Below are 25,595 nucleotides of genomic sequence, written 5' to 3' on the forward strand. Positions count from 1 at the left end.
GAAGGTGAATGTTTTAGAGACACACACACTCACACACAAAAACAGACTCTTGGACTACTTACTTCTATAAACGCATAAGTGGAACACTTTGAGAATTTATTTCCCATTTCAAGACATACTTATGCAAACCTTGCCTTTGTAGATGTTATGAGGAAGAAATAACCAGCATCACAGTGATACAAAAAAAGAAAAGAAAACAATCAAAAATATCTTCTCCACAATATATTTCAAAATTATAACTCATATAAATAAACCCAGACCAGGGTTACTTATAAGACAGAGTGGAGTCCATCAAAATAAACTAGGGGAATGGCTCAGGGCATCATTAGTCCTCTTACCTACACACATTTCAAACTGTACCAGACTATAACAGCCAAGAAATAGCTACAGAACAGTTGTAGGAAAGAACATAGACTGAGGACATAGTATCAAAATGGAAATTATTAAACCCCTTTTCTTAAACAAAAATGTAGTGTGCCGTTTTTTTTTTTTTTTCATTTGGCAAAGAAGAACCACCTCCTCCGTCTTTGGTTTAGTATGCTGATTGAATCACCCAGTCTCAACTCATATTTGTCTTGCAGTGCTATTGGCCGTATGCTGATTAAAAGGAGCAGTCCCCACCGTGATCTGTTTAAATGTAAATTTGCTCTGTTGATATGGGCCCATCTCATTCATTTGGAGTCCCATGCTTCCGTCTCGTTGGTCAGACAGCTCCGGATGAGATGGCTGAGTCTTGAGTATGAGAGAGGAGGAGGAGAAGGAGGAGGAGGAGGGTGTGGGGGCATTGAGTGAGGTCTCGTATGATGGTGACAGCCCGCTTGTGGTGAGCCGTGCGGTGGCTGGGTAGATGGAGCTTACAGCATGTGGGCCTTGAGCACTCGTACATGGATATGAAGATGAGCCACATGCGACTGGTTTACTGGTCTGTGGTGCCAGCTGTTCTCTTGGCGCGCTTCCTTGGTGAGGCTTTCGGGGAGGCTTTGTCTTGGAAAAGAGAGAGAGAGAAACACAAATACAAAGAGAGAGAGAGAGAGAGAGAGAGAGAGAGAGACAGAGAGAGAGAAAGAGAGACAGAGAGAGAGAAAGAGAGAGAGAGAGAGAGAGAGAGAGAGAACAGAGCAGTGATTATTCATGAGAGTCTGTCATCTGTGGTGGCACATATCTTAGAGCGGTTTTCACCATTAAGCTTTCGCCATCAAACAAGTTTCAAACTAATCAGTGTTTGTACTGGATTGGAAATAACAACATCAGTTTGATGTCAGTCAGCACAGTGACAACAAATGGCGCGTCATGTATTAAGGTGGGCTCAGACATATAAAGACTTCGATCCACAAGTACTCTACTCACTCATTACGTTAAGGGTCTCCTGAGGGATCCAGCTGATGTCAACGTCACCCATGCCCCCGGTGCCTGTCTCCACCTTGACTGGAAGCCTCTTCCTCTGCAGGTGGAATGGCACAGGTGTTAGCACAGTTCATAAGATATTCCACACAAGCAGACTTTATGGCCCTTTCCAAGTTACTTTCCTAGTTACTTCGCACTCTCCCTCGCCACTTGCACTTGGTTTGCGTGTTCACGTGAAGGGTCCGTCATAATAAGGGCCATCCAAAACCAATTACTGTTAAGTAGTAGTGTATTATAAACCCTTCAACGCTGAGTGAATAACGATGACCCCTTGTCGAGGGTGTATGTTAATTGATGCGGCACGTCATGTTGTTTCAAAATGTCATGATATTTCAATGATGTTTCAAAATCTAAGTTCCGCATGAGTAGGACACGCCTGTAAACAAATCCATGGTTCCGCGAAAACCTGTTTCTGCTAGGGAGAGTGAAGTTTGTCTCAAAGCTGAGTGCAGTGTTACGCCCTACACACTAACCAAGGGAACTTCATTTACCTGTAAGGGCTACCCACCTGGGTGCACTCCGTAACCAAGGGGGAGTGGGTAGGGTGAGTGATAGATAGATATTTTTTGACCCAAGGGGAAATTTGTGCTCTGCACTTTACCCAAAGTACACACACACACAGTGTACACCCATTCAAACACACACACACACACACCCTCAGCAGTGAGCACACTAGGAGCACACATACACACATAGCAGTGGGCAGCCCTTGATTCGGCATCCGGGGAGCAGTTGGGGGTTAGGTGCCTTGCTCAAGTGGGAGAGCACTGTTCAGTCACTCACCCACATTTTTCCTACCAGTCTGGGATCGAACAGGCCACCGTTCACAAGTCTCCCTAACCAATAGGCACGGATGAGTACCTCCTCTCTTAGCGCTACTAACAGCTGGACATGCTTAATGTAGCACTTACCACTACCTTCTTCTCTATCCTAACCCCCATCCCCCTTCCAACCCCTTGACTTCACTTGAACTGTTATTCTATTTGATCCAAGTAGTAGCCTACTTGTTGCTGCACTAACAATATCCTAGTACCTTTATCGTATCTTGATTGGTGCAAGTCACTTTCTATAAAACCGTCAGTTAAGTATAAGTATATATACTCTTTTGATCCCGTGAGGGAAATTTAGTCTCTGCATTTATCCCAATCCGTGAATTAGTGAAACACACTTAGCACACAGTGAACACACAGTGAGGTGAAGCACACACTAATCCCGGCGCAGTGAGCTGCCTGCAACAACAGCGGCGCTCGGGGAGCAGTGAAAGGTAAAGTGCCTTGCTCAAGGGCACTTCAGCTGTGCCTACTGGTCGGGGTTCGAACCGGCAAACCTTCAGTTACAAGTCCGAAGCGCTAACCAGTAGGCCACGGCTGCCCCCAACAACTACATGTAAATGTAACATGGTATCATTTGATACTGATCATTTGATGTATGTCTTTCATGCTGTTGGACAGAGTCCTTTTTTTGCTATATACATATATTTGTGCTAGCTGTGGGCCCAGAACAAATTTTCACTCTAGCCACAATTTACTATACAGAATATATCTATTGACATTCAATATCAAATTCATACCGTGCGGGATTCCAAAACCTGGTACAATCCAAAGGCGCCGAGAACAATCAGTCCACCAAGGAATATGTACATGAACATTCTGCAATGAAATAAGACAGAGGGATAGAAAAAAGGACAACAATGTAAAACTCAGGTGTGAATCAAATGTATTTTATTTCCCAATTCACCCATTAAAAGTTTAAGAATTCCTCAGAGAGGTATTTGTTATGACTCACTATCTGTAAGCATAAAACAGTGTCCATCATGTCAAAACAAGCAAAAAGCAAACTAAGGGCCATTCACTCCAAGAATAATAATAAGAAAGTATCGCTCTAGCTAATATGAATGACAATTGTCCACACAAATTAGAACAATAACGATATGAAGAACAATATTGTTGGGGCTCACGTTCAGAGCGATTTTCAGTCAAGTTCAGTCAGTGTGGACACATATTGTTGTAAAGACCAGCTTTTTGGCCAACTCTTTTTGCATTTCTAAAGAATGCCTTTTGCAGTTGCAAGGCCAATATTTCAGGACAAAACTGAAAAGGTCTGTCACATGGCTACCCCCATTACAAACAAAGGACATTCATAACTCCACAGGGACCAGGCCAAAGTAATTATCATGCAGTATTGGTTACCTCTGAAATCACTGTCAATCTATGTTGTGAATAATACATTAATGTTTGGTCTTGAATTAATACTTGTAATGTGAGCAACACTGATCATGGTTTCATCACAATTTAATGTATTTGTGCTTAGTTGTAGATTAAAAACTACACCGTAATCTTTAGGTGTGAGAACCACAAGCCTCACACCCACACCTATCCCACCAGCTATCCAAAGACCTGCAAGCCAGATGGGAGGGTCTTGAATACTCAAAAGCGTTGAACTTATATTAGGATACCTCTTGGAGATAAGCTCTTTTGTCTTTGCTCTGACCTCTTAGTCCTTCTCTCTGTCGCCGTCTCTCTCTGTCTCCCTTTGTCTTCCTCTCTCTCTCTATCTTTCTCTCTCTACGCTTTGTTTGGGCCGATTTCTCTCCTTACATCGTTAGTTACATCGTATCTGGTGTGAATGACCCTGTAGTAGCGGGACTTACGTCTCTCCGTCCAGTCCCTCATCCAGCTCAGTGATGGTGACAGTCTGGTTGTAGATGGCACTCTGGAAAGTATTTCCCTATTGGCACACAAATAAACATAAAGTCATCATGAATCAACATTAAACAAGATCACAAAATGATCATGCTTCAGCCAAAAATGAACAACATCACTGATATAGATGTGTGCAGAACAATGAGAATGACATTTCGCTCACCTCGCCATCCTGGTAGTTCAGCAAAATGACCAGGCCGAATGGACGGCCAGCCATGGGCTGGGCAGGGATGAAGGAATATTCGAAAGATGCCTGTTTCTCAGGCTGGACCACTGTGCTCAGGGGCAACGCTGTGAACTGTTCCCAAAACACACACACACACACACAAATGAGGAACAGGAAACATTAACATAATGTAAAACTATTTACATTATTCACTTGTAATAATTCAGCACATTTAACAGAACACACTTAGAATAAGTACTTCAAGTACATACGGTACCTAAACCATCTCATAGCTCAAGCTGACTGACTAGACTTTAAGGCATGATCTTGTATCTAGACATCTGTACATATATTCACTCATTCACCTGTGTAACTCTACACTTCTTAACTTGTTTTCCTTGCACTTTGTCCTACTGAGTAGATTTAGTACTCAGCACTTACACAAGATCTCTTACTACTGTGCACAAGCCTCATTTGTAAGTCACTTTGGATAAGAGCATCTGCAAACTCAGTCAATGTAATGTGTATTGATCCGTCAAGAGTCTGACAGGCCAACAGGAAACGCAATGGTCCACTGGACTCACATTCTGGATGTAGAACTGGAAGTCCTGAGGATAACGGAAGGAGGCCTCCAAAGACTGCACGGTGAAATCAGTGCTGCCCTTGTTGGTGAAACCCACAAGGAACTTCACAATCTCATTGGCAGCAAACTCTGCAGGGACAGGTTTTTGAGAGAGTGGTCAGTGGAAAAGACTTACTAAAGTCCTCTTCTGAATATGAGGAGAATGAGGAAGAAGAGGAGGAAGACGATGACAATAGAAAAGCCAAGCCATACCTTCTCCAGTCACAAAGATGATGGTGGTGTCAGCATCAGGATGAGAGGTCACATCTGTAGCAGCAGCATCTTCATCTAAATCATCCTCTGTGTCCTGCAGTGGTCAAATAACACCACAGCTCTTATATTGTACAGATGAGTGCATGTGTGCATTTTCAATACTTCTTCAGCAAAGCATAGTATGGGTCTAGAGAAGTCACTGGAGTGACACAATTATCACAAGCAAAGCCAGAACAACGACAAGTATAAGTGTCTGTGTGTTTAGTAACACTCACTGTGTCTGTAGCTTGAGGGTCCTCCACCACCACTTCATCTTCCTCTTCTTCATCTTCCTCTTCTTCGACTGCAGCATCTGGAACCTCATCCTCTAGTTCATCTTCTGCGGATACATGCCCTGGAAGAATAGGGTGAAAAAGTTAAATAAAATCAGAGAGCATATCGAATTTTTGATGACATGCAGATGCAGTAGCCTATGTGTATGCATAACATGTGCATTCGCCTTTTCATTGGATCTCGTTATGTCACAAAGAATAATGCTACACATTATAGTAGCCTAGTACAAGATGCAGTTATTTTTCTGAAGGTCTACTTCTAAAGCAGTTGTGACCCAACAGTGTCTGAAACAATTAAACTTCAGATGGCTGAAGTTTAGCAAAACTACCCCAGTAAATGTAGGCCACTATTTCAAGCAAAGGCGATCAGGTAAGCGTTATTCGCGGACCACGATACATTCTCGTCCCAGAATCTGCCTTCAAATTATAATCTACTGTTGTGCAACACACTTCGCTACAAAAGAGAGAAATGCTGAGAATCAGTGCTTGTATCAGCAACAGCCGTAACGGGAGTCAGTATATCGCTTAGGACACGTCACCAAAGATATGTGTGAGCTGGTAGCACGTTACTGTCAAAATAACACTTATTTTGAACAAACATGTCAAACAAAAAGTCACGACTGGAATTAAGTGCGACATTGTATCTCTAGGTCATATTTGGAACTCGGCGGCAACACAAATGAATGAAAGTTATGCCACGTCAATATAAACGTCTCCAACCCATCAGACAGACAGACAGACTACCCTGCTACCACCACCAGATACTCAACGCGAAAAGTTTAGAAAAAATACAAGTTCGAAAAAAACTTACCAACAGAGAGCAGACCGCATGGAAATGCCAGCAGAAATACAAGTAATAACTTTGACCCAAATTGAAACATTCTGATGTTCTATGGCGTGTCACTTTCCTCCCAACAACGACAAGAAAAGGAGAGAAGGGTAGAAAGAGGTGGGATTAAAAAAAAGTTTTAGGCCACGCCCACTGAACTACAATAGGTGGACTGATAGACTGACAGGTTTAAAGTACGTGTACTGTTAGAACATCTGACTTTGTATGTGGGAAAGATAAACTCAGTCTCAGAAGTCCGTAGGTTCTATCGCAAATGTAATCTTCCTATTCAGGATAACAATAATTAAATCAGATCACTTCTGAGAATAGTTGAACTGTTTTCTGTCTTGTCCAATGAACTGTTTCCACACGAATGCAAGCTATTTGTGATTGAAGCAATATTTAGGCCTACTGCAGTTAAATTAAATTAAATGAGCTCCTGTAAATGAGACCAGTCATGATACAGACTGGACTGAACATCTCTCTACTGGCCATCTGAGGTATATTTCTTTAGATAGCCTACATAGATAGAGATAGATCCTTGCTTACAGAGTATGACACAGTGCAAAAAAGCCCACATTCAGAACAAGAAAAACAATGATGAAATGATAGCTGTAAAATGATAGTCCATCCGCCAGAATTTTCACAGCGAATTGTCACTTTAAACTAGGCTGGAAGGCTAACTATAAACAAATGAAGTAGCCTACTATACAGTATGTGCCAGAGGAGGTAATGGAATGAAATGTTATAGTATGTCAGTATAAATTCAGCCTATAAAATGAATTCAGTGATAGTTGTTGTTGACAATGCCTTTAAACTGGATGTTTTATCACTATAATTAGTCTCATGTTGGAACTGAGAATAGGCTACTCAGAGGGTTGACTTCAAGAGCTTGGTCTTATTCTATTCTCTAAATATTTGCTCCATGATTGGAGTAGTTCCATTTCTACATCATTCTCTCTCCTGATCCTGGCCTTGAAATAACCTCTACTACTACTGGTTACTCTGTCACTTTCATAGTAATTATTCTTTTGAACTTACAAAGGGAAACCTAAATTATGTGCAGAGGTGATAGTATATTTTTATTACCATATTTCTCTTAAGACTCAATCAGGACGATGCAAGATCAGGATCCAGGCTTTATTCTTTTCAATGAGGGGCCAGTGGCCCTCAAGGGAGAGAAGTACATGTTTGTTTCACCCCATCATGGATTTCACCAGATTCTCAGTATTCTCTGACTTCTCTGACTATACAGAAACAGTCTACCATATTTAAAGTTACACACATAGAGAAGGAGTGACCTCTAGGTCCAACCCAGTTTGAATATGCAATAGAAAGGGAGGATGAGGATTAGGCCTTCATCAGGTCTGGTCAGCTTCTATTGTCTTTTAATTAAAACTACCCCCTTTCCTGGGAAGTCCTTCAGAGGCTTGGACACATGCTGTTCTACAAACATTAACATTTCACACCTGGTGATAGGCAAAAGGCCATAGACAGGCAAAAGACAGGCTTTCATTGAATTCAAGGATAAACAAAGGATGCTTGCATACAGACCAAAGACACACACAGGGTACACATGGGTACAAAAATCACAGATGACCATAAGAAGTACGCAGTATGTACATTTACAGAAATTAGGCTGATTCACAACACTTTCAGTAGGAGTACGTGTCCCAACATATTACAAGATCATCATATTTGATTTATTTGCATGACTCATCAAATCAAGGCAAGCTAAATGACACAGGATATGTTCACTCACTCTTAAAACAAATGTGTTGTTCCTACTGGACACAAAAAAACACATACACAAGTTGTGTTGTTTTCAATGCAAGTTGTCTTACTTTCAACACTTGTTCACACTTTTTGTGAACAAGTTCTGGTTCTGTATGTGTAGACATGAATGAGTGTGAGAGCACTCATATTATTGTGGATAATTGTTTGCACTGTGGATTTATAGAGAACTGACCTTGGTGTTGATATCAAAGACGCAAAGCTTAAGTGTTATCCCTCTGTCAATAGAGATTCTATTCTAGGCTAAAGGAAATGTGTGGAATTTTGTATTGAGTTACTTCCAGTACAATGTTACAGCATGTTGTTATAGTAGGCCTACATTGCTACAGAGTGGATGTAATATTACTTCAATTAGAAACAGATCTATGTTATTATCACATTGTTGTATCCTTTGGGTAATAATAAACTAATATTGCTCTAATATTGCCTATACTATTACCTTTTCATTAGTTTGACAGCTGCCTATGGAAACGCAATTCAAATATATAAGATATTGTAAGATCATGTAGATGATTTAAACGTGATTGAGTCAAATGTCCCAAAGATCAAAATAGTGATTCATCACCTTACAGACTCCCACTAGTGGCCTTCTGTGTTTCCCCAACTGAACATTGAAGGTCCATTTATTCAACTCAGGCCAGCTGCTGGATTACTCAGCACTATGGAGCTGGGAGTTGGAGACTTCATGACCACGCAATCGATTCCCACCTGTACAGGAGCTGCACCAGATGGCACACTGTCCACACCGTGACCAGCTGACCTCGGGCTGTGGTACTTAGAACGAGACACTGACATTGAACCACCCCGAGGAGGATGCTAAAAATACCAAAGGGGCATTATGAATATGTAGGAGTTACACAGTGGCAAGTTGCACCAGGGCCTATTATGTAACGACTAATTAGTCCTCCGATTTATGTAGGGTTGCCAACGTGGTTCTTGAATATTGATTTGGCCACTGAAGAAATACAATAAAATATCTGCAAAGCTTTGCACTTTTGTTTTGGTTTTGCTGTGGTTCATGCAACATTTTCTGTTATCCAAGATGTATCTGAAGTAGCTGCAACAGTTAATCAATTAATCAATTAGTTGTCAATTAGTGAAAATTAGTTGACAACTACTTTGGCAAACGGTTATAGTTGGTTTGTGCCACTTTTAAGGAAACTACCTGAAAATTCTCTGATTGCAGCTTCTCAAGCTTGAATATTTTCATCTTTATATAGTCCTTGATGACAGAAAAGTAAATACCTTTGATTGGACAAAACAAGGCATTTGAGGATATCAATCATTGGCTTTGGGAAACACTGATCAACATTTTTTCTGTCATTTTATCGATCAAACAACAGATAGAATAATCAAGAAAACAATCAACAGATTAATTAAGTATGAAAACAATCATTAGTTGCAGCCCTAAGCTAAAGTAATATTAAGGACAATTAGAAACCCCTGTTCGTGCACTATACTGCCGAGGAAAACACTGTTTTAAAACACTTTTTAATAACTTTCTTCTACTGAAACCCATAACTTAATTTGGTTGTCACACAACACTGAAATTTAAATATCATAATGTTGTAGAGCTCCAGGCAATGTATTCACAATATAAAATAATTAAGTTGTTTAAGCAGCCTTTTCCAGTTCTCCTAATTAAATGTTAAACTGATATTCCTAAGAACAGAAATGTTCCAGGAATATCCCAGGGATGAAGCAATCTATCTATCTATCTATCTATCTATCTATCTATCTATCTATCTATCTATCTATCTATCTATCTGTCGGTCTGTCTCTTCATCCATCTATCCTCTCATAATAAAGTTGCAGTTCTTTTATTCATCCACACAGAGTCACTGTTGCGCAGCTGTTTGCTTTTTTTCTCTCTGAATGCAAAAGATGACATGCCATGTATATCAAGGCTCATCTAAGTCAATTAAGGTAATTCAGAGACACTATAACACATCTTATTTCACTGGGTAATACAGTGCATGCATACACTGCACTCATTTAAAATAATAGACTCTGGGATAGGCCTAAACCATTCAGTGATGCTTATTAGAATCAGTTACAGTAATGCAATATGATGCTAATTAGCCCAATCACTTTAGCTGTGCAGCACAGATGTAGACACACTGAATATTTAAATTCCATAAAAACGTCCAGGTCTGTGTCTGTTAATTTCACATCACTATGCTGGACTTCACCTGTAATTACTGTAATATGTTGTCCACAGATAATTCCTTCCTCTCTAAGGCATTACTCCTTCGAAACGATGCGGGAAACGATTAGGCTTCCCTGCATGAATAATTCATATTTTCAGGTGTTAATGTTCACAATCATAAGTTAAACGGAGCATTCATCACATTACCCAATGATAGTGGATAGATATATACAAGCAAAAAACAAAACAAAGAATCAAACAAAACAAAAAACACTCAAAAATCAATGTATTTAAAATCCTAATGGCTTTATTATATTCATATAGATTGGTATATATTGTTTATATCATAACTTTACTTCAATTGCTTGATTATCATTCGTCTCGACAGGACAGAAAGGACAAGGCATTCCACATGATCATATTTTACAAAAAAGTGTAAAGAAATGTATAATATGTGCACATCACACGCATACACACACATACATACACACACATACACCCATGCATACACACATATAATACACAAAAAGATTTGTACAAAGTAATAAAATGGAGAGATTGATGGAAGAACAAACACATGTAAACAGGGTGGTGAGAGACACAAGAGGGGAATAGAGCCAAATAAAACTGTACAGGTAACTGATAGTAATGAAGCTCTAATTGGGTATATCTGTTGCATAGCTGAAAGCAATCAGAATTCACATTTTTAACAAAACTGGGCTTGTATTTACAAAAGGAAAAAGTAGAATAGAGAGCCAAGCCCACATATTTGCTAGAAAAGAGACACACCCTGCTCTATTAGTTGTGAAGCTTTTTTCAAGATCGTTTTGTTGGCTAAACACATCACACAGAAATGCTGTCAAACCCAAGTCCAGCTAATGAATCGTGTTAGTGCAAGGGCGAGGAGAGAATAGGCTATACTGGAAATGTCAGTACAGGCAACAGTAGGAAAGCCACGGCAGTCTCATAGTGTCAAATCATAAAAAAGACAGACAGAAAAGCCATGCCTCAATTCAACTAACCCCTGTTAAGTGCAAGACCTATGATGTTGAATTTCAACACTACTAATTTCCACTACTACTACACTAGACACAAATGACCATGATTATGACATCTATTATACGATAAACATATTCAGGTTATTGTAAACAATTCGCCTCTTCTGCCTTCACGTAGCCCTTGAAAACATGCTTCTGTACGGGGACCATTGCACACACTCGGTCACATACATGTGCATGTGGCCCAACCACATTACGGTAATGGGTGTTTATTTACAGAAAGTGCAGCTTTTGAGTTACACTGAAAACATGTGTGCACAGTGAATCTATGGGCACGAGAAAAAAGGCAGATTGAAGATAGGGCCACTACATCCATTTGTAAGTCCCGTCTAGGATTGGAATGTATAGTTCTTACAATTTGTTGTTGCTATGGTTCACACAATGACCATCAAGTAGCATAAAAGCATAAAACTGAACTACTTTACATGGGTGAAAATGAGAATCTCCAAATACATTCCAAAGCATGCTTATGAGTTAGGCAGCTACTATACACTATCATACAGTGGTTGAGCTATCTGAAGATCTACACATCTATTATTATGCTACTACTCTACAAAGGATCTGTCAGTCTCGGACAACATGTTCATGCATCACAGAGCATGCTGTTTTTTATCTGCTGTTCAGGAGAGCCACAGAGCTGCAAGAACAACTCACCACAGAAGACATTATTCAAAATTATGCACAGCAAATGAGCATCGTTAGGCCTGTGTTACTGTGGAACCAGTCAGTTAGTGCTTAGGTGACTGTAACATAAAAATGCATTCAGCTCTCGGGGAGCGTTTCTTCTGACACAGGATCCAGTCTCAGCTCTGAGCGGAGATGGGGGTGGGGGTATGGCTTTGATGTAGCTGGAGGCTGGGCTGACAAGAGAGGGGTGAAATGGCTGGAGGATGACATCAGGCAGCCCTTCTGAGGTTGCAGCCCTTTGGTTCTCAGTAAAGGTATGTCTTCATGACAAGAGGACAATCAAAGTGTTCATGGCATTTAAATATCTGTTGCTGCTGTTTATCTCACTATTCATAAGTTGTAAATATTAAGCGCTGACAAAAAAATAATAAAGATTTTTCAGGTTTTCAGGTATCACAATATCTAACAGCTAACATTTAACATGTAACATCTTTAAAGACACAGTGGAGAAAAGACATGTTTTCTCGTGGTCATCACATCCTATTCCATGTTCACAAATGTTGGCTCTGTGCTTATGGCTGTCAGCAATAAATGATCATTTCAAGTATGATACTGGTTTCTCATTACCCTCTCTCCTCTGTTAGGATAGGATCTGAAGATACAGTTTCAAATTTCTGATCTAATTAGCCTTCCCTAGACTCCACTATAAGACAGGAATAGCTCATATTAGAAGCAATAGGATGAGAGCATAAAACTAAAGTCATTAGGATGCTGGTAATAGGCAGACTGAAAAGCCCATGAGTAAGTCTACTTCCTGATCTTTCTGCAACAACAATGGCAATAGATTATTTTCGGGAATGTTCTCATCCATGCTTAAGAGCATTTATCAGAGGCCAATTGAGTTACTCATAACAATAAAAGTAATCTTTTACTAATCACAGCATATTTGGCACTAAATGTTTTCTATTTTCTTGATTTTCAGCACATTACATCATTGTTCAACTGTGTCCAAACTGTCAGTGGCTAGTCTGACACAACTAATTAGTGCTGTGAAGATGTGTGAAAAGTTGGAGTGCAGCGGAATGTTACTGATGAGGATTGAGATTTCTTTCGTCGAGAAAGCAAAAAATGACATGAACTAAACATTTAGAAAACATCTTTTTTATGTGCAACCATACAGAAGGGCGTACATACAGAAAGGGATCAATGTGTCAAGTGAAACCATGCAAATACACCTTTAACTGACACATCCATCCTTCAGATGGCTTTAGTCTGCCTGTATTTCCTGGAATGCAGAGGGACATAATGACCACAAGTCACATGAGTTGGGTGTTATGTATGTATACTGTAATATATAATATGTAACCAGCACGGTATGAATAGACTGGAGCATTGGTGGGTAGGAAGTGAGAGGAGGTTATAGGAGACAGTGGTGATGGAGACCAACTGCTCCTGAGGATGAGATTTTGGAATGTTCTATTTGCATGTAAACTACTTTTTTTTCCCATCACTTGCCGTTCACAGACTGAATCCAAGAATTCCTGGAGTTGGATCTGGCAATAGTTAAATTGATGCCTATAGACCTCCCATATGTCCCAATTGGCCAGTAGGTAAAGGAATTACAAGTGATTTCACTGTGGGCAATTACAACAGTTTCAGTAGTGCTTCAAATGACACTTCATATATGATGACTGTATATGATATGGTGAAAATGTCCTGTGCTCCTCAAATCAATGTCAAGACAATGGTGAATGGTGTTTTTTGTGAAGTAATGAAAGGTTAGTACTAGTATGTTTATGTCTACTTTGATAGTCTCGACCATTAGGAAGATTCAGGGGTAATTCTGTCAGCAATTCCCCACAGCCATTGCAATATTGTCAGAGTGTGTCTCATTTCTAACAAATAGGCAACAACATAAATACATGAACAGAAACAAATCCAGAGTATTTGAATTTGTGTGTACATGTGTGTGTTTGTGTGTGTGTGTGTGTAAGAGAAAGAATGAGAGATACAAGGGGGAGAGAGACAGAGACAGAGAGAGAGAAAAAAAAATAGCAGATGGAAATTTATGGAGGAAGTAAACAGGAGGGAGTATCATTCCATACATAAACATGCAGAACATTGAACACATATACTGAACAGTAAGCATTTTTTTCTCTCAGCACAGCATGGCTTAGGCTACACAGGACACTAAAATACCAATCGCACCAGGTTGTACGTATTGCTTTGAACCACCAATTTGTTTATAATTCATGCATGCCACATAGATGCTATTATGCTTATACAAAAATAACACCAGTGCTTATTATTACTGTCATCATATGAGTCACAGAATGTAATGTTCTGTCATCTTTTCTTTTCCCACCCGGGTTCCATGACAGTCAAACACAGCATGAGCTCTTGGTACATATAAATAAGTGGTTGTGACTTACATTGGTGATATTCCAGTTTTAACATTATTTTATTTACAATTGAGTTGTAACCTCTCCAAAACTCTGTTGTAAAAAGAGCCATTCACGCAAGATGGTTAGACAAACAATGTCGTTTTGCAGTTGCACAACATCTTAAGGGACATCATATTGAAGCTCACGGCAGAATATAGAACCAATGTACAGGCCAAACATTTGCAATACCATTAACTATGTTTTCCCAGAGGTATCAAAGTAAAATGGAAAAGAAATCAGGTACTTAATTTGAACTGGCCAATGTTTGACCAACAACATATTCACCTCCTTTGTATAGTTGTGCCCCGGGTAGACAAAGCATTTCTTTCACATACCACTGCACAGAAAGGACAGAAGTCGTTATAAAGTCTGAAGAAACATTAAGGACAGGGGTAATCTCTGAAACACATAAAACAATTGCAATCCAGGCTCATATGGGAAAACTAATTGGACTAAGGGTGTAGAAACAATCAGTGATTGACTGTAATAAAGGGATTAAATAAAAGGCAATTGTAGAAAACTTTGGCAGGGCTGTAAAGCTTGAAAAACATTTTAGAGATAATAGAATTACCTTCCTATTTGTCCATATTCATTGGATGCTGACTATAAATAATATTAAGATAGAGTTGAGAAATTAACAGAATTATAGAGAAAACAATTGAAATCGCTGAAATTATACAGACTAACACTTTCAAAAAGCACTAGAGAATAGATGTTGGTCCAATAGAAACATTTTTTTATGGGAACATCATTTTCCTTTCATACAAATTCAGGTCCTTTCAAATCTGAAGTTTCTGATGATTTTTAAAAATATATATATACGTCTATCTGCTAAAAATCTTTTTTAAGAGAAAATCTCAACTTAAAAATCAATTATTAACTGTAGTCAATGGCGAGCACCACTCATTCATAAAATAAATTAAACCTGTTGTCAGATCAAGCAATAAGAAAGGAAACAACAATGAAAATACATACTATATATTTATATATAAAAAAACATTTTCATACATCTGTGTAATATTAAGTCAACTGGATCTTGTACGAAATGTTTTGAGAAGGGAGTAGGAAAGTTAAGTTGCAATGACAATTGTCTTCAATAAAATAACAGTTTGAGGCAAAGTGGACTTTTCTAGAGGCTAGCCCATTTAGGCTTCGGAGTCTAGCCTGTGTCTCAATCACGTGGCTTTCAGTGGTAAACATCACCATTTAGTTTTAATTGGCCGTAAAACTAGAGAATAATTGAATGCATGGTTCAATAATGGCATTGATAAGGATGACAGGGATGTTAGTTTTTGTTTTTGCTCACTCCACTAATGTCATCAGGTTTACCAGCTTACACACCAATAATTGTCTATTTTACTAAATATTAAAAAAGTACTAGTGTAAATATAAAACCCACAGAGGAGTGGTTAAAAAAGGAACGATACACTGAGTTCAATATGAAAATCGTGCAGGAGGCCTCTAGCTCACAGTCTAAGTCACTGTGGGAGGAGGCAAAGGAAACAATCAGTAGGCAGGGGAAGCCTATTACTATTTTCAAACTTTGATCCCCCTCACATGAAAGTGATCTGCTTCGTTTTTTTTCTCTTGTCATTCGGCAGTGACTTAGTTTGTCTTTTTTTTCTGGTCGGAAATAAACAGCAACCCCTAAAATATGGCTCTGAGAAGTAGAAACATGCAGTCGACAACTCTGCACAATGCAGATATGAAAATAAGGTTCAAATATGGCAGTACTCAGTTATTAGTAATAAAATAGGTGTCTATGCCATGGAAGTTTATTTCTTTTCTCAATTACTCCCTTCTTTCCATGAAGGAGAAGAAAAATAAACATGTGTAAGCTTATGCGAGTGCAACTATGAGAAATTACACAAAAGGGAATTCCTCCACCTACACTTTTTTTTGTACAATGATGTAATTGCCTACTAAAAAGGATCCCTTTCACATACAATTTTGTTTTGGATTTTCTGTTGACAACTAACAATTTGGCTATACAATTTTGTTTTGGATGTTCTGTTGACAACTAACAATTTGGCTGGACAATGGGTCTCTAACATTTTCAGAACAGAAGCATTTTGCAGATTTGGATGGAGAAAGCTGGGACATAGCACAAGAGCTGAGCCTCTGAAAGGAACTTGATCCTGAAGCTAAGAGCAGGGGAAGGGGGAAGTTCAATTTTCAGAGCCTGTGTTTGTATTGAGAGTTAGTCAGAAACCCAAGATGGATGTTTTGGTGTAAATATTACAGCACTGACTGTTGCGTAGCCTATGAACTTCATACACGCAATACACACAAATTCTAGTGTATGCAATGGATGTAGGCATTACACACAGACACACACTCACTTCCACACACACACACACACACACACACACACACACACACACACACACACACACACACACACGCACACGCACACACGCATTCACATACGCACACGTAAACAAGTAGGATGTGGCCCACTGATAGTTGATATCTACCAGTTGATATCATCAGTATATTGTGTAGTTTGTCATGGGCCTGTGCATGGAAGTACAATAACAATCAATCAAGAGTAGTGTCTGTGGGTAATAAACATAAACACCTAAAGCAATTAGAAGCGTCAACACACCAACATTCCTCTGGTGCAGTGCAGGCGTTGGATTTCAAAGCCTCACCTTCAGACTGTTTGGTTCAGAAGAGAGCAGAGTTATGATCATGGTCACACACGTCACGCACTAACTGAGTTCGGTTTAGTAAAGTAAGTAAAAACCATGGAATGTTAGATTGATGACATTTTCCTTTAAAAGTGCAGGATGTGTTTCACGAGGCCAAGCCCGTATGGTATCCATAACCACAAACTCAATATCAATTAAAAACTGCCCAGTAATAACAATAAAAAATAACTGAGTTACAATATCTGTTCATTTCCACGGTCCATTGGCTTCAGACATCCTGTTCAAATGGCCCTCACATGTGAAATCACAGAAGCACTGAGAACACGCCCATGCGCACATACATACACGCACGCTCATTAGTAAGTATTTAAAGATGCTTATGGAATATATGTTTACAAAAGAAACAAAAACAAATAAACAAACAAAAATAAACTAAATTACAATGTTTAGCCATCTTTTGGAAAGAATATGTTAGATTTAAAGCATTACAGACATGTCTAGCAAAACATAACTGGGGGAAATTGGAAGGGGGAGGATGAGTCGATGAAACGGGGGGTGTTACAGGCCTGCTGGTCTGTTGCCTTTCTGGTTGGAGGTGTCCACTGCGCTGGCTTGCTGTCTGTACATGGATGTAGTAGCGGTGTGCAAACACCAGAGGGCAGTAGAAGTGGAGACAGAGAGACAGACACAGAGAGATAGACAGTGAGAGAGAGAGAGAGAGAGAGAGAGAAGAGAGAGAGAGAGAGAGAGAGAGAGAGAGAGAGAGAGAGACAGAGAGAGAGAGAGAGAGAGAGTCTGTGCCCTGTTCTGAGGAGAAGGCTGTGGTGTGGTGCGGTGCGGTTGGGTGTCGTATGTCAGGAGAACAGAGAGTCAGTCCCATCATCAGGCTGTGATGTGACACGGTACTGTGACAGGAGATGGGAGTCCGGCAGTGCTCTTGTTTCAATGGAGTTTGGGGAGGTGGGGGAGTTGGGAGGGGTCCCAGTTTGTGCGGAATGTTGGTCACTTTGTGCTGGGGGCGGGCTGGATGGCTGACTCACTCGCTCCCTCCTCCGCCTCCTCATCTTCATCCTCCTTGATGGAGGGGATCTGGGCCTCCTCCTCAGACAGGGGCACGAACTCAGGGTGGGACATGAAACTGTGGATGGAGTTTCTGGACTTCTGGACTTCGTAAAGGGAGCTACGGAACGCGTTCACCACCTTAATCTGCGAGGGAAATGGAGGAGAGTGGAGGAGGAGGAGGAGGAGGAGGGACGAGTCCAAGGACAACAAGAAAACAAAAGAAAACAACAAGAAAGAGGGAGAGAAGAGAAGAGAAGAAAGGAATTAATGTCAGCTTACCAATATACACTGCAAGGGAGGATTATGGGTTGATCTGAGTAGGGAGTGTGTGTACAGTCAGTCGTTTCTAGGCCCACACTCAGATGTGAGAATGGGACCCACCAGTGATGGGGATGGTGGGGGAGGGGGGGTGGTTTTAACAGGGACACAACAAGGTCTCAGAACACAACACAGCACAACACACTCCAATACACACAACATAGAACGCAGGCTGGAATCTAGGGCAGGAGGAGTACATTCACAGTCGCAACCCAAAAATCACACTTGAAAAGAACTACTGAGATGAACCGCAAGCAGGGTAAAAACTCAAAAGGAGACGCCAATGACAACAAAACCAAAACGCACTACACCACACCACAGCACACCACAATTCTCCTCCAACACCAAGCACAAATTCTTCAGAGATGAAACATGGTGGGCTAGAAGTAGCCAGGGGTTGAGTGGAGTGGGTTGGTGCAGTGGCAGTCCTTTCAACCCAAAATGCAGTCAGATGAGGGAGTGGGCATGAGAGAAGGATGAAGTCATTTGATGTAAGGTAGCAACCACGTAATGAAAGAATTCAATTGGACATGGAGAAATACACATACATGCACAGCTACACCTTCGAAAAATACACCTGCACTGCCACACACACACACGGATACACACACACACACACACACACACACACACACACACACACACACACACACACACACACGTTGTGTGGAAAAAAGGGATCTAGGGCTAAAGGTCAGTAGAAATGAAAATTAAAACACTGGAGCCTACAATCAAATCCATCTTGTCCTGTGCTTGTCTAGCATCTACAATAGTGCAGTCAAGTGTATCTTGAACGAAACACTGACCAATTTTCTGTGTATGCATCTAATATCTAATCCTCTAGAGTCTAAGTTTAGTGTAATTTAGTGACAATAACTTTGATATTATGCTGATTTTATACTCCTTGTGGTTACCATGCAAACCACCCAACAAACTACACATATACACACTCTGTCTATCGCTCATACTCTCACACTCTCACACACCCACACACACACACACACACACACACACACAAACACACAGTAAATGTATGTGAAGCAAGAACAAAATGTCCTCATTATCTTTGGAGTGATGATGATGGTACGCTTCATTTAAACTCCTGTACCTCATAAGCCTTAATGTCCTTAAAAAAAAAAAAAACTTTCACTGCAGGGAAAAAAGGCGGATCCATGTGTGACAAAAATGTCTTTGAAGAATTCTTGCAAGGGTTAATGCATGCAGACCTTTAGCATACTCAGCATGAGAATTAAATAAAACAGCATTATACGAGCATAGGGCCAAATGCAGGAAATATGCAGGCAGTCAGGCAGTCTATATAAGAGAGAGATGATGTGAGGGTGGGAATAAAGAGAGGCAATATGAGAAAGAGAGTGAAACTGTACATTTGCAAGAGAGAGAGAATTAAGGGCTGAGACAGAGAGAAAGAGAGCAAACGAAAGAACGATAGAAAGAATTGAAAGAAAGAAAAAAGACAAAGAAAGAAAGAATTGAAAGAAAGAAAGACAGAAAGAAAGAAAGAGAAAAAGAGAGAGAAAGGCTGACAGATTGAACAGGGGGCCAGAGCATATTGAAGTGCAGCACAGAACATAGGCAAAGAGGCAAAGGGGCGAAGAGGCCATGTCATGGCAGGACTGGGCATTCAGCATCCACTCATGCAGCATTTTGTGCAGTGTAGTGGGTTGGGGGTGAGGATGGTTGGAGGAGGAAGGTGGGGGGGAGCACGTCTATGTGTGTGTGTGTGTGTGTGTGTGTGTCTGTGTGTGTGTGTGTGTGTTTGTGTGTGTGTTTGTGTGTGCGCAGCGTGACGAGGGCTGTGTGTGTGTGTGTGTGTGTGTGTGTGTGTGTGTGTGTGTGTGTGTGTGTTTGTTTGTGTGTGTGCAGCGTGATGAGGGCTGTGTGTGTGTGTGTGTGTGTGTGTGTGTGTGTGTGTGTGTGTGTGTGTGTGGGAGGGGAGGGGGGGTGGGGGTGACTGATGTGGTCCGTGACTATGGTGGCCGGCCGTTGGCGACCATGTGACTCACTGCCAGCAGCAGAGGCGGAGGCGGGCGCCGCAGCGGCAGAGTTGGCGCAGAGCGCGGAAGAGGAAATCTCTACATGGGTGGGACTAGAAACGGTTTTTGCATCGTTTTGCTGGCTGACCACGGAGGGCTGTCGGCGCAGGGCCCCGGGGACAGGGCCATGGAATGTGTTAACCACGTCCATCTGCAAAGAACAGGGGTGGGGCAGAGGTGAAGCAGAGGGGAAGAGTCCCAAAGAGCAAAGAGCCATAGAAAGGTGGGGCAGAGAGAGAGAGAGAGAGAGAGAGAGAGGAGAGAGAGAGAGAGAGAGAGAGAGAGGGATCAGGAAGCAGAGGAGACACTGGTTAGAATACATTCTGTCAGTCACTGACGAAGAAAAAGAAGAAAAAGAAGAAGAAATCCATTAGCACATCAGTGGAGGGGAGACACCATGACATGGAGCAGCAAAGACAGCGGCAGGAGAAGCGCTTCTCTATAGAGGTGAGAGGGAAATGCATTTTCAGTGTGAAAAAGCCGAAGTGCAGAGCAGGGTAGGCTATGCCGCTCTATTGATCACAATGTCAGTTACGTCGGCAGAGCGGCTCCACCTGTCACAGGGTCACAACAAAACCAGATCATGTGTGCATCCAGTGGGAAGGAACAGAAGATCTATACAGTAGAGTAGAGAAGACCTACAGAGTAGTAAAGTCTCTGACTCTCCGTTTGGTTTACTCAGTCCAATTCTGTGTAGTGAATGTCCACTATTGGCTAACAACAGGGTGGGGTAGGGGTGGGGTGGAGAACTAGGCTAGAGGACATGTCTCTCTTTCTACTCACCGATGACTAACATCAAATGGGAATGCATCAGTACAGTTCAGTATAGTAAAGAGAAAAAAAAACACATCCTGAATTATTCATATGAAAGTACACATGCTGTAAATTAGCTATAATAGAGATCTCAGGAAGCATGTGGATATTTTGTAATGCACTCTTCACACAAACATTACATTACATTACATTTAGCAGACACTTCTTGACCAAAGTGACTTACATATGTCAGCTATATTACAAGGGATCACATTGTCCGCGGAGCAACTTGGGGTTAAGTGCTTTGCTCAAGGGCACAACAGTGGAAGCCGGGAATTGAATTGACAACTTTCAGGCTACTGCACGCTAGCCCAGCTCCTTAACCACTACACTACCACAGCCGCGGTAACAAAACCTCACATTTTAATGAATGCATAAAAAATAATTCTGCACATGGATACACACACACACACACACTGCACTACACAGGAAATAAGAGAACATGATAAAAGAGTTAGAAGAGAAAAATTCAGAGAATGTTAAATTCCTCATTAGGAGCTGGTGAAAACAGTGAGGCACTTTCTAGGCAATGGGCACGGGTGGATAGGGCACATGGAGGAGCCCAGCAGAGAAAACATCCACCCACACGAATGCATATAAAGCACTAAATGGAAAAACAGAAATATGGCAGAATGCAGCTATGCGAGGCCCTTGGAAGCTAACCAGTGATGGGAGTATGGACATATGCTGAGAGGTATATATGCTGAGAGGCCTTTCATAGTGTCGTCTTAAATGCTTGATATTACACTGGCTCACTCACAGAAGCAGAACTGGCTTGTGAGGCAACCTTTGGCAGATGCCAGGTCCATCATCTTGATTATTATTTTTATTTTTTTAAAGAAAGCTAAATTCGTAACTGGCTTCTGATGAAAGCAATAAGAGCAATAAAAAAGGGGCTTTCATGACAGTGAATGTGACAGACGGAGAAGGATTCACGTGGTTTGCGAAGATTGGCAACTTGGCCTTGTTTCACTGTCAAGGAGCCTTGATAATGCCAACCCCTTTCATCCGTCGATTTGTGTGCATTTCAATTTTAACACAAAAGGTCTCATTGAATAGGCCATGTTCAGTGGTTATCAAAAAAAGAGAACACATTGTTATGTCTCATCGTACAGTCAAAAGAAAGTGTTCTAACAAAATTGTTTAATGAAGTTGGTTTTTCATTAACAGTAATTTAGGACACATGCTTTTCAGAGCCTCTCAGGAGGCCTACGGTTCTCTGCACACAACAGATTAGGTCATGGTTCGATCTTTTTTTTTTGTTCTACTGTGGATAAAAGAGAACTGATCCACAGTGGCCAACAGATGAGCAGTTCCACTAAAAAAAGAAATGGAAAACCAATTGGCGATGAACTAAAAAAACAATGAACTAGAACGCCTATGAATTAGAAAAGACTATGGGTTGTGCAATGAACTGGGTCGAAAAGCTATATTCCCCCCCCCCCCCCCACACACACACACACATGTGCCACATTGTCTTGGGCACAGCTGTCAGTGGTTGTGGGGGAAATGAGAATTTTCTGGAGTGGTATTCCTGAGCCTTTCCAGTGTCTGAGCCTTTCCAGCGCCTTTGACAGACAGAAACAGGCCAGACAAGAGATGATGAATCAGGCCGTGAGGAAAGATCTGAAGGAGAGAAGGAGAAGATGAGAACTCTGACAACATTTACTACCTAAAACCACCACAGTTTCTCTCTCTCTCTCCTCTCTCTCTCTCTCTCTCTCTCTCTCTCTCTCTCTCTCTCTCTCTCTCTCTCTCTCTCTCTCTCTCTCTCTCTCTCTCTCTCCTCTCTCTCTCGTCTCTCTCCTCTCTCTCTCTCTCTCTCTCTCTCTCTCTCTCTCTCTCTCACTACAGCGCAAACCTTCAACTAGCCATGATCAAAGCGCCTGCATTGTGGAAAACAGTCAGTGGAGAAATAAACAACTATTTAAATAATAAAACATGTCCAGCTTCAGCTCCATGTCTTCAACATTGGTGACAAAAAAAGAGAAATGTAACGCAGCCTGAAAGGATGGGACAGCCCTGTACTTTCTTCAGCAGGAAGGAGATAAACAGCTTATAAATAGGCAACTGTAACCTGTCTTACAACACATCCTCACAAACCCTGTCCTTCTTAAACCTGGGCCTCCTCCTCAAAACCCACCATGTGCATGGATGCAAAAAAATAAATCCTTCAGTGAAAAAAAAAATAAACAGAAAAAAAAGAAATTTTTATGTTTAATTTCTGTCTCAGCTTACATCACTTCACAGTAAAAATGGACACTCCTACACTGTACTTCAAACAACAGAAAGGCAAAGACAAGACAATTTTGTGACACATTTGTGTCACAATGTGTCAATTTTTTTTTTTCCAAAGGAAAAAATTTAAATGATCTGAGAGAGAGAGAGACAGAGAGAGAGAGAGAGAGAGAGAGAGAGAGAGAGAGAGAGAGAGAGAGAGAGAGAGAGAGAGAGAGACATGTGAAACACACACACACACACAGACACACACACACACAGACATGGTGACAGGTGCTGTCTGTGTGTGGGTCACAGTGGGTGTGTGTTCCCTCTCTGCCTCCACATGGGGGCAGCGCAAGCCTTTGCCAGGTACGCGTAGGAATAAACATGTGTCAGTTTGTATGCATGATGTGCGTGTGTGTGCGTGTGCGCGTGTGTGTTTGCCTGTTTGCCTGTATCTGTGTGTTTGTGTATATGTCCAGAGAGAGAAAGAAAGAGAGAGAGACAGAGAGAGAGAGAGAGAGAGAGAGAGATGAGAGAGAGGAGAGAGTGAGTGAGTGGGTTTGTGTGGGCTGCAGCTCAAATGGTTGTCAGCAGGAGGCTTGCCTTTTCAGAGAACCCACCCATGGGAAAAGAGCCGGCATTGGGGGTTCAGCTGCACTAGTAAACACCATGCAGCTGGAGCCCAGCAACATGCTCCCAGCTTGATGAGGAAGGTGTCATTTCCAGCACGCCTCAGTGATACATCTATCCTGGCAGGCACTGGGAGAAACCAGCGCGTAACCTTCAGTCATGTTAGGTACTGTAGGTGGAAAACATCAGATACTAAGCTAGCTGAGTTTGTCTCTGGAGAAATCTCCTAGTGCTCCATAATCCATGTGAGAACTCAAAAGCTGAAAAATGCAAACAGGCGTGAGAACTTGTGTCATAAAGCACAAAGAACAACGTTGGCAATATGAAAAGGCCAAACCTGAGAAATGAACTGTGTTGTGAAAACATTTATCAAAAAGGTTGGCAATATGTGTAACATAGCCGTGATGGTGTATACTGTGAGAGCCTCTGAGGCTAACTAATGGATCTCCCCATCAGCTCTCAGCTGCTCTTGGTACCATGGTTAATATAAAGAGTTTGGTTCCAAAACGCTATATCCTCCATTTTAATGAATTTTCATAAATATTTTTTTTTTTACTGGTACATTTTGTTTTCCAAGTAATTTCAGTAGAACTGTAATTGGGTATTGTTATTTGATTTATCTTTACTCATTCAAAACAACACAACTGCAATTTCATTGATATTTATTGAAATACACAATTAAATAACATGATTTATTAATAATAGTTTTAAAAATGGAGATAGCGTTTTGGAACCAAACTCTTCATATATTGAGGAGGGGAGAAAAAAGACTGGACGGTTCCTGGACTGGACGGAGCGAAAGACGGAATCTGTTGGTCTCCAGCCTGTTGACATAGAGAGTGCCGTTAGTCAGGCGAGCGAGGGGGAGGGAGGGGAGCACATACCTGAGTCTGGATGCGGTTGAGTCCTCGGAACCAGAGGATCTGGCCACGGCGGAGCTCCATCTCGGCGTGGTCGATCTCGTCCTCGCCCTCGATCATCTCCTCCTCGTGCATCTCGGCCTTGGTGATGCCGTGGCCGGCCTCCTTCAGGAACTTGAGGCGGTGCGTGGGCACGGCCGAGATGAGCTAGGGGAGGGAAGGAGGGCAGGGGCACACCAGAGAGGTCACACACTGCACATTGGACTACATTCATGCACATGGAAGAATGTCCATCTCTGGGTTCTAATGTTGTGTGCCAGAATGTTGCTTCTTGTGAGGATGTTTGGGTCTTTTGTCTTATTAGGGAGAGAGAGCCAGAGCACATTGCATTAAGAATACAATAAAATACTTTCCGTACATATACAAATACATAAACTATGATAATAAACTTAAACGGAACTGAGCTCTGCAACTATTCAAGTATTCTGCTGCATGTTGTCATCTTTTCTATTAGCTTGATGGCAAGGGCATGGCCAAGGGCAAGGCCAATATTGTCACGTGATGAAGTTACCACCGGATCAACTGATTTTGTATAACTAATTTTGTGTGACCCACTGCAATTCAAGCATATGTGTGCAAGT

At 41.3% G+C, this 25,595-nt stretch overlaps 2 protein-coding genes across 7 annotated transcripts in view; both read right to left on the reverse strand.

Annotated features, from left to right (window-relative positions):
- Positions 1-25,595, reverse strand: part of atp2b4 (ATPase plasma membrane Ca2+ transporting 4) — a 77,696-nt gene that overhangs the window by 1,540 nt on the left and 50,561 nt on the right. For 2 of the 6 annotated variants that reach the window (XM_042090584.1, XM_042090581.1), the window contains 3 exons: positions 24,979-25,161; positions 20,399-20,579; positions 18,107-18,200 (listed from right to left, as the gene is read on the reverse strand). In XM_042090584.1, the coding sequence (XP_041946518.1) occupies positions 18,196-18,200; positions 20,399-20,579; positions 24,979-25,161 (369 nt within the window). In that variant the 3' untranslated portion in view covers positions 18,107-18,195. Of the gene's footprint in view, positions 1-13,041; positions 18,201-20,398; positions 20,580-24,978; positions 25,162-25,595 lie in introns of those variants that run through there. The other 4 variants (XM_042090582.1, XM_042090580.1, XM_042090585.1 and 1 more) reach the window with 3 other exon arrangements.
- LOC121707773 (translocon-associated protein subunit alpha-like) lies at positions 63-6,398 on the reverse strand. Its single transcript, XM_042090586.1, has 9 exons — positions 6,251-6,398; positions 5,383-5,501; positions 5,108-5,201; positions 4,857-4,984; positions 4,270-4,404; positions 4,055-4,131; positions 2,975-3,053; positions 1,348-1,441; positions 63-984 (listed from the first exon to the last, which is right to left on the reverse strand). The coding sequence occupies exons 1-9, from the start codon at positions 6,318-6,320 to the stop codon at positions 917-919; spliced, it is 864 nt and encodes a 287-aa protein (XP_041946520.1). The 5' UTR covers positions 6,321-6,398; the 3' UTR covers positions 63-916.

The sequence above is a fragment of the Alosa sapidissima genome, chromosome 4 (assembly GCF_018492685.1).
Source record: "Alosa sapidissima isolate fAloSap1 chromosome 4, fAloSap1.pri, whole genome shotgun sequence".
Taxonomy (NCBI): domain Eukaryota; kingdom Metazoa; phylum Chordata; class Actinopteri; order Clupeiformes; family Clupeidae; genus Alosa; species Alosa sapidissima.

Excerpts from the sequence above, each read along its gene's own strand:
- LOC121707773 (XM_042090586.1), bottom strand. The coding sequence starts at position 6,320 with ATGTTTCAATTTGGGTCAAAGTTATTACTTGTATTTCTGCTGGCATTT. Across the intron at positions 5,502-6,250 it reads ATGCGGTCTGCTCTCTGTTG|GGCATGTATCCGCAGAAGAT; the intron begins GTAAGTTTTTTT and ends CTATTCTTCCAG. Across the intron at positions 1,442-2,974 it reads AGGTTTTGGAATCCCGCACG|AGGAAGAGGCTTCCAGTCAA; the intron begins GTATGAATTTGA and ends TTCCACCTGCAG.